We start from the raw sequence: 9,355 nt of genomic DNA, 5'->3' as shown, positions 1-9,355 counted from the left end.
CGCCTACACTTACCCAGATCCCTTAAGATTAATCCCACATTTCACATTTCCTTATTAAAACCTGTTGTTTTTTCTCCCCTTGTCCCGGCAGACAGACCTCCCCCTCCGCCTCGTGTCATTGGAGGCCAGCCGGCTTATACCGTCCATCGGATACTGGATTCCCGCCGGGTGCAGCGGTCCTGGCAGTATCTGGTGGACTGGGAAGGCTACGGTCCCGAGGAGCGCTCCTGGGTTCCTGCCAAAGACATACTGGACCCTGACCTCATTCGTCAGTTCAGGGCCCTCCACCCTGAGAGAGCTGGTAGGAACGTCAGGAGCCGTTCCTAGGGGGGGATTCTGTCAGGATTTGGCCAGGGTTGTTCCGGTTTTTGGTCACTAGATGCCCCCATTGTGCCTTTTGACCTTTTGTTTTCCCTTGATCCCCATTATTATTTGCACCTGTGCCTCATTTCCCCTGATTGTATTTAAACCCTTTGTTTTCCTCAGTCCTTTGCTCTGTGTTTGTATGTTAGCACCCAGCCCTAGTTCTCTGTGAACTCTTGTTGATCCCGGTGGACTCTCTTGTGGAATTCTGTTTTTTGCTTTTTGTGCTATACCTTCCACCTTGTGGATTTACCTTTTTGTCTTGGAGGATTACCTTTGTTCTTGTGGAATTCCTTTTGAGATTGTGGAGTTACATGTTTTCCTGAAGAACTTCGCTTTTTACTTCATTAAATACACCGTCTCAAGTACTGCTGTGTCTGCCTCATCTTCTGGGTTCTGCCAACTATTTGTGGCTCAGTTGGTTAAGTGACTGTTTCTCACTCCGGAGACCTGGGTTCGTAACCGGGTCCTGACAGGTGGTCTGCTTGAAATATGTAGGTATTACAGACTGGGTCAGGGAGAGGTTGAAAATGTCAGTGAAGATGTGTGGATGTACTGATAAAATCTTTCTTGGAGGGGCCTATTCTAGAGGGGGCTTCAGCATTGTCTTGCCCCTCCTTGGAGCTGCCCATGGGTAGTAGTATGAGAGGAATACACATGAATGACAAGACAAACTCTATAGCTCTGTTCCAGTTGACTTTAATTGCATTTGTATTTTTTAAAATTGTCTATAGCTGTCAGAAACACACATTCTCATATGTTTGCATAGCACATTTCCCTGTCAGCTTTTTGTATTTTGAGCAGAGCGCAATGTGCAGAGTATGTGGTGCAGCAAGGGAAGTATTCACCCATCAATCCCATTGGTGGTCCCTCTCTGGCCTGATATTTGACATTGAGAGTTCCATGGCGCTATACAGAGACATTTTCCCTTTCCTCCAACTGTTCCTTATCGATGTCCACTGTCTCTCAAAGCTCCATCAGATTTTGTCCTTCTACTGGAGAGAATCTGTCAGAGGGATCACTAAAACCCTGTTGCTTTGTTACGCCACTTTCTATTTCCCCTTGGTGAATGATAAATTCAGCTACAAAACATGTTATGTAAGGGATTTCAATGTAAATAAGGCCTCAAGTGATGTATCAATATAAATGTTTGATTTGCAGCAGAAGCCACTCAAGTTTACGTTCATTCTCTGCTTGATAGCACTATCGTGTCTGTATGCTCATGTAAGGCTGTCTTTGTCTTTTTTCTTCAATGGGGAATGATCGGTTATTAAAAGTAACCCCACGGTCACATCCTGTGACTAAGTTTGCTATCTAAGAGATTTCTTCAAGTTTTAACATTGCACAAATATCTACTACAGGCTCTCTACTCAACAGAAAATATCTGTTAAAGGGTGAAAGGTGAGAAGCAATTAAGGAGCTTTAAACTATTTATTTTACTTCTTGCTTTTCTTGTTTCCATCTTTTGTTTTGTTACATCTAAATCTGGAACAGGCGATTGGTACCTAACTATTCTAGTCATCCCTGCCATTCCTATCATGGTCCCTTTCATTCCTGCCATGGCTGCCATCCATCTCGCTCCTCTCCTTCTCCGTCTTTGACTCCTTCACCACCTGGAGGAAGAGAAGAAGCGAAACAGACCACAGTCAAATTACATCACTTCCAGCAAATGCTGTATAGTGAAATTACACTGTATAGTGAGTATCATCATGGGGACATGGAAAATATGGAACACATTTTCTTCATACCAGGAAATGTTTAGAATGTTTACCTCTCCATCACGAGTCTCCACTGTCTTAATCACCACAGGCTTCCTTTTAGGGGTGTCTGGGGTGTGGTCATAGGCTATGAGGGGATAAGTCTGATTTAGTAACATTGATACTGTGCATGATCAATTATATCAATTTAATCAATTATGGATATGTTAAATCTAAAGATGATACTGACAAGTATCTGTGTATTTCCTTGGAGTAGGAAATAAAGTAATAGTAGAAGAGAGAGAAAAAAATACTAGTATTATTGGCAATATGATGTATCTCACCCCTATCACCACTACGGCCGTACTGGGAGGGATGCATGGGAACAATAATCCTAAAGAGAAATTAAGCAATAGGATGTTAGCTCAGGAACATATTCATAATCAAACACAAGTAAGGATGTCCTAACCCTTATCCTCCTCACCTGCTCTCCTCTCCCTCCAGCAGCTTGCGGTAAGTGGCGATCTCTATGTCCAGGGCCATCTTGACATTGAGCAGGTCCTGGTACTCCCTCAGGTGGCGGGCCATCTCGTCCTTCAGGTGGTGCATCTCCTCCTCCAGGCGACCCACGTTGTCCTGGTAGTTATTGGCCTCCACGCCAAACTGGCCTTCCATCTCACGCATCTGCCTCAGCAGAGCCTCGTTCTGAAAAATACACACATACTGTACATATGAGGACAATTTTTGGGGGATGATTCTGTGGGAGATTTTGGGGGGAAGAAATTATGAGGGATTTTGTTCACTCGCATCATCCTCTACTTACATGCATGACCCACTTGGATGATTCATGGCTGGCAGCCATTTTGGGTTAAGCCTAAGATCAATGTACTCTCGTTCCTCACTCAGCCGTGTAAACTGGGGGTGATTACAAATAAATAGGAAGGTTCTGTGAGGCCTCACCGTGCTCTTCAGTGCATCGATCTCACAGTTGAGGGACTGCATCTGCCTCCTGTGCTCATTTTGCTCCTGCTTGGCCTGCCTCAGAGCATCAGTGTTACGCTTGGCAGAGTCCGTCAGGTCAGCAAACTCCGGGAGCACAGAAGAAACACAAATAAGGACAGGTGTTACTGTGTGTGTGTGTGTGTGTGTGTGTGTGTGTGTGTGTGTGTGTGTGTGTGTGTGTGTGTGTGTGTGTGTGTGTGTGTGTGTGTGTGTGTGTGTGTGTGTGTGTGTGTGTGTGTGTGTGTGTGTGTGTGTGTGTGTGTGTATTGTTCCCCCCTCACCTTGGACTTGTACCACTCCTCAGACTCATGCATGTTCTTGGAGGCGATGTTCTCGTACTGGGCCCTGATGTCCTTGAGGGCAGCGGCCAGGTCAGGCCTGGCAGTCTGTTCCACCTCCATCTTCATCTGCTGGGTCTGGACACTCACCTGCACGTCCTGGATCTCCTGAAAAGACCGCAGAGCAAGTGAGAAGTTTAGTGGGAAAAAAGTCCTCTAAATGGCAGGTACAATCCAGAAAGGTATGATGCAAATAAACTTTAGTGAACTATTCACAAAAATATGTACAAAACTAAATGCAAGTAGGAGCAGATCAGCATACCAAATGACAGGTAATACACCAGGACCATAACATGACCATCAGGACCACAGTTTGATTGTTATTCATAAGGACCATAGTGGATTATAATGGACCATCACAAAGATCATGATTTGTGCTCGACCGTCTCAGCAGCGGCATCTACCTCTTCATGCAGCTTTTTGAGGAACTCAATCTCATCCATCAGAGACTCGATCTTCCTCTCCAGCTCCAGGCGAGACAGAGTTGCATCATCCACATCCTGGTTTTAGATCAAAGTACTATTAGTTAGCAATTTATCAACTCCCAAACAGGTAAACAAATGTTATTGTCTTGGTTAGATAACACTCAACAGTGGGTAGGTTGCATATGGTAATATATCAACAATGCAGTGCTATCAATATTGTCTTTTGTCATTGCTATAACCCACTGGGCACAGACATCAATTCAACGTCTATTCCACGTTGGTTCAACGTAATTTCATTGAAATGACGTGGAAACGATGTTGATTCAACCAGTGTGTGCACAGTGGGAAGTATCCTGGGTTGTATTCATTCGTGCAAACCATAGAATAATGTTTTGCATTGAAAACAAGCATTTATTTTTGGAGAAGTTCAGATTAGTTCCTCATCGTTTCAGCCTGTTTGTTTCTGTTTGGTTCTTAGTGAATATACCCCTGATTTCCGGGTTCTCAGAGCTGCCAAGTTATCATAATAATCAGCTCTATCTCAGCGAACCAGAAGATGTCACTGTTATGCAGGGCTATGAGGAAAAATATGCTTTGGGTTGGGCCCTGACATCATAACTGGTGTGTGATTCAATCAGACTTTTACAGTCAACTATCGACTCGCTGCCCAAAATATTGATTTGGTGTACAGTGTGATGGTTTGAGTCTAGGGTGTGTTTACTTTGCGGAAGACAATCAGGTTACTCTCAGCCTCCGCCCTCTTCTGATTCTCCTCATCCAGCCTGTATGAAGAGGGTGGGGGGTTAGGGTGTGGTCACACATACAAGGAGAACATATATATTACAATCATGCATAGGCCTACTGTTGTAAATTCATGTTGTAATTTCATGTTATCTATTTAGGGGACTCCTTAGAATAAATAAATACATTAATGGAAAATAAATATACATTACATGAAATATATATATTATTGTAGTTAATAAACACACATCCTCTGTATCTCTTTAACCTTTTTATGTCGTTTACAATGCTTGGGCTTTAGTCTAGGTTAAGTCCTGCTCTGGACAAAGGAAGCTGAAGCATTGGGACAGGGCTGAACACAGTGCTAATTGCATAAGTGCTATCCAAGGTGTCATCCCAAATGGCACACTATTCCCTATATAGTGCATCCCCTATATGGCTCTGATCAAGAGTAGTGCATTATATAGGGAATAGGGTGTCATTTGGGACACAGACGAATATGTCTGACTGGCTATCATAGGCCTCCTCTGGAAGAAGCATCAGCTGGCAAAAGAAGCCTCTGGATCAATTTGGTAATTCACAAGTCCTGTAAAAGGGTTAGGGTTAGCATATCCAATGGGGTCAGCAGCTGCTACTCCAAACACATGTTGGCAAATCACTTGTTAGAGGTCACGTGGACTGCACACACCCTGTTTTAATCCTGACAGCTCTGGGCATTTTGCCGCCAAAGACATAACTATGTAAGCCTATAGTATACTGACTGGTCTGACTAAGCCTTCCCTTTCCCAAACGTCAAATATACTTTATGCTGCCTCATCTCATCTTTCATTTATGCCGTGTTGAAGGGGTCCTTTTTTCCTAATGGGGTCCCTGGCACTGTCCCATCAGCACAAGGAGGCACTGAACACCCATCCCCTAATGGAGCCACTTTCATTGAGTCACATAGATTTTTCCAGATACAATTTTCTCCCCGACTACACCCCATTTCCCGACCCCTCCTCTTCCTTCTCTTCCGCCTCCTCCCTCTCTCATCACTCTCCCTACTTCTTTCCTGGCTCCACCTTGTGCACAGTCTATCCATCCTCTTCTGTCATATCTCTCTCTCTCTCTCTCTGGGTCAGGGATGTGTATGTGTATTTACATGTAGCTAGTGTGTGTCTACAGAAATTGTAACTCAAGTGTGGAAAAATACTGTTTCCCATGACTGGTTGTCTGATTCTTCTAAATGTTAACTTTCAAAGCTAAATATTGTGATTTGGTTTGAAAGGGCTGGTGAAACTGTAGTGTAATTTCAAATTACATGTGTTATTGTGTCTATATTTAAATTCCATGTGTTATTGTGTCTATATTTAAATTACATGCGTTATTGTGTCTATATTTAAATTCCATGTGTTATTGTGTCTATATTTAAATTACATGTGTTATTGTGTCTATATTTAAATTCCATGCATGCAGGGACTTTCATCTTCCTTTTAATTAAATGTGTTTCATTTAATGAAACTGCATGTACTGGATGTGGGGGTTTGCTGCCTCATCTCATCTTTAATTCATGCCGTGTCACAGGGTTCCTTTTTTCCCAATGGTGTCCCTGGCACCGCCCCAACAACACAAGGAGACACTAAACACCCACCCACTAATGGAGCCACTCTTATTCAATCACATTGATTTAACCAGATGCTATTTTTCTCTGCGTCTACACAACCTCTCCCTCTCCTCCTCTTCTTCCTCCTCTTCCTCCTCTTATGCCCCCTCCCTCTCTTATCCCCCTCCCTACTTTTTTCCTGGCGCCACCCAGAGCGCAGTCTATCCATCCTCCTCTTCTGTCATCTCTCTCTCTCTCTTTAGGGCTGGGAATAGACATGGGGAGTGTTTGTGTATTAATATGTAACTATGTCTACAGAAATTGTTCCGATAATCTAACTCAAATGGGGAAAAATACTGTTTCACATAACAAGTTGTCTGAATTTTCTCAAATGTAGGTTTCAAAGCAAAGTATTGTGGTTTGGTAAGAAAGGGCTGACAGAACTGCAACATCATTTCAAATCAAATGTACTGTGTCCATACTTACATCCAATGCATGCACGAGTTTCATCTTCCTTTTAACATTTCTTGATTTAATAAAACAGATTTAGTAAAAAATCTGCAGATGCTCAACAAATGCTGAGATGTTCAGGGAAAGTTTGTAAATACTGCCAATGTAGACATGTTCGGCTAATGTACAAATGTTCTGCTACTGTATCCAATGCCTTGTTTTCCTTGGTGTTCCATTCATTGCTTGGTTATGATATGCTGAAGCACTTCATCTTGTTCTTTTGTTGGATCTTGTCCATTGTCATGACATTCAGCATGCACACACACACACACACACACACACACACACACACACACACACACACACACACACACACACACACACACACACACACACACACACACACACACACACACACACACACACACACACACACACACACACACACACACACACACACACACTGCAGTAGACCACAGTGTGGTAGTATGCTGCGGTGCTTTTGTTCCCGACCTTCCAACGTGCCACGCCCCAGCTAGACAACCACTGCTGAGGGGAGAGTGGTGGTGATGTGGTGAACGTCACAGACTGTCCACAGTCACACGCCCTGCCCATGTCCCCTCCCCGACAGGCTCTGCCCAGAATGTGTCAATCAACATCAGAGCCCAAAAAACAGCCAGTCCCCTGCCACCTCTGCCAACTTTCTAAAATACACTTCCAATTGTTACACCCCCCTTTCCAAACACCATTACCAACCAAAATGTATCTGCGTCACTCATGCACACCCCCAACTATAACCCCCCACCTTCCTTACCCTAACCCTCACTTCCCAAATCTACCCAAACATCCTCCATACCCCACCCCATCCTAACCTCCCTCTCCCTCCTCTGTGTCACCCACCTCTGTTTGAGGAGGTTCATGTCTTCGGCCAGGTTGTCCCTCTCAACCTGGTACTGGTCCCTCTCCTTGCCCACGTGGTCCAGCTGGCGCCTCAGCTCCCTCAACTCCTCCTGGAAGAGCTCGGTGGCCCGGTTGGGCTTGCCCTCCTGCAGCTGGCCCTTGAACTGGCTCAGCTCTTGCTGCAGTCCGCTGTTCTGCTGCTCCAGGTAGTGCACCTTGTCAATGAAGCTGGCGAAGCGGTCGTTGAGGTCCTGCAGCTCCACCTTCTCGTTGCTGCGGGTGGCCAGGAACTCGGCGTTGACCGCATCGGCCAGCTGGAAGTCCACCTTTTCGTAGGTGAGACGAGGCAGCTGGGTGCTGGAGCGCTGCCGCTGCTGGTGGTGGTAGTTGGAGGAGCGAGAGGACACCACGGGAGACATGGAGCGCATGTAGCGCCCGCTGGACATTGGCTTGCGGGAGTTGACAGACGAGTAGGAAGGAGAGTAGGAGGACATGGAGATAGGGTTGGGGACCCCGAACGTGCGGCGATAAGAAGTGGAGGCGCGGCCTGAATGGTGGATCATTGAAGGGTGGCTCATGGTTGAGGTTTGGTGGTCTCTAATTCTTACTATCTATCTGTCTAGCTCTCCTTCTTGCTGTCTCTGTTTGTTGGAGCCAAAGGTGCCTCGGAGCAGGGAGTAAAGCAACAGGACGTCCGACTGAGGAGTGCCGGAGCTTTTATACCCACGACATCCCATCCTCCTCACCCCCACCCCCACACCCTGCTGCCTCTCTGCAAACAGCTCCTCCTCACCCCAACCCTCCCTCCCTCTTTTCTAGTCTCCAGATCCCCTGCCTCCTTCCTCTATCCATCACTCCTCAACATACATGCAGTCTTAGGCCACACCCCGGCCTACAGTAGCAGGCCCTCCTCCCCTCCATCCCTGTATTCTCTCTCTCTCTCTCTCTCTCTCTCTCTCTCTCTCTCTCTCTCTCTCTCTCTCTCTCTCTCTCTCTCTCTCTCTCTCTCTCTCTCTCTCTCATTTTCCATCTGCACCTCCCTTTTATCCGTAGCACATGGCAGGAGGCCAAACTGTCTCCCACGTTAATGCCTCTATCTCTAAAGATGTCTCCATCGCCAAGCCCTCCTCCCTCTCCTCACCTTGACAGCTGAGACAGTGTATCCTCTGTAGGATGCTGTGTCCGCTCCCTGCTATTTTTTTCTCCACTTTTCCTATCTTGATTTATCAGTACATCTCCTCCTGTTGCTCTGTCCCACTCCTTATCACCATCCTCTTCTCTTTCACTGTTAATGTTCTTAATTTACTGTTACTGTAATGGTAGAAATACATAAGTGATATCATCAATGTGATTATGTAAGACATTTTAAAGTTGTTCAACAAAGTAGTTTGTCTAAATAAATCCACAAAACAAATTTTATTTTTATTTTTCAGTTTCTTATATGACAAAGCTCATTTGGTTGTCACTGCAGAGCTGAATGTATTTCCTCGCTCTGTCTTCCCTTTATTTCCACTGTAATGGAATATTATATTGATATTCTGGGAGGCTGACTGACTATCCCGCATGGCTAGTGTGCACTGACTGGTATCGAGTGATCTGTGTTTGAATCCTATTTTGGAAATTAGGTTTGGCGAGATCTCCTCAGCAGCTGAACAGATTTCAGAGGAACACTTTGTTTTGTGTGGATCCAGTCATGTCCTCTGAGCCCAGACACAATGACAACATCAACATTTCAGATTTACATTTTTTTGTGGGTACTTTGGGTAAATCCTATTTTTATTGAAACAAAAATAATAAAATACATCATGATTACCTACAGTACATGGATAGACTCTGGACTGAGTAAGGGACAGATCG

General features: G+C 45.0%; 1 protein-coding gene across 1 annotated transcript; it reads right to left on the bottom strand.

The window, feature by feature from the left end:
* Positions 1-1,046: 1,046 nt before the first annotated feature.
* On the bottom strand, positions 1,047-8,204 carry prph (peripherin). The gene is made up of 9 exons (XM_046334729.1): positions 7,499-8,204; positions 4,547-4,607; positions 3,805-3,900; positions 3,344-3,508; positions 3,021-3,146; positions 2,545-2,765; positions 2,405-2,454; positions 2,135-2,208; positions 1,047-1,976 (listed from the first exon to the last, which is right to left on the bottom strand). Exons 1-9 carry the CDS (start codon positions 8,074-8,076, stop codon positions 1,878-1,880), a joined length of 1,470 nt encoding a protein of 489 aa, XP_046190685.1. The 5' UTR covers positions 8,077-8,204; the 3' UTR covers positions 1,047-1,877.
* Positions 8,205-9,355: the final 1,151 nt, after the last annotated feature.

The sequence above is a fragment of the Oncorhynchus gorbuscha genome, linkage group LG03 (genome assembly GCF_021184085.1).
Source record: "Oncorhynchus gorbuscha isolate QuinsamMale2020 ecotype Even-year linkage group LG03, OgorEven_v1.0, whole genome shotgun sequence".
NCBI classification, from domain to species: Eukaryota; Metazoa; Chordata; class Actinopteri; order Salmoniformes; family Salmonidae; genus Oncorhynchus; species Oncorhynchus gorbuscha.
This window is presented reverse-complemented; position numbering and strand designations above follow the sequence as displayed.

Excerpts from the sequence above, each read along its gene's own strand:
- prph (XM_046334729.1), bottom strand. The coding sequence starts at position 8,076 with ATGAGCCACCCTTCAATGATCCACCATTCAGGCCGCGCCTCCACTTCT. Across the intron at positions 4,608-7,498 it reads ATGAACCTCCTCAAACAGAG|GCTGGATGAGGAGAATCAGA; the intron begins GTGGGTGACACA and ends CTCTTCATACAG. Across the intron at positions 2,209-2,404 it reads CGGCCGTAGTGGTGATAGGG|CCTATGACCACACCCCAGAC; the intron begins GTGAGATACATC and ends ATCCCCTCATAG.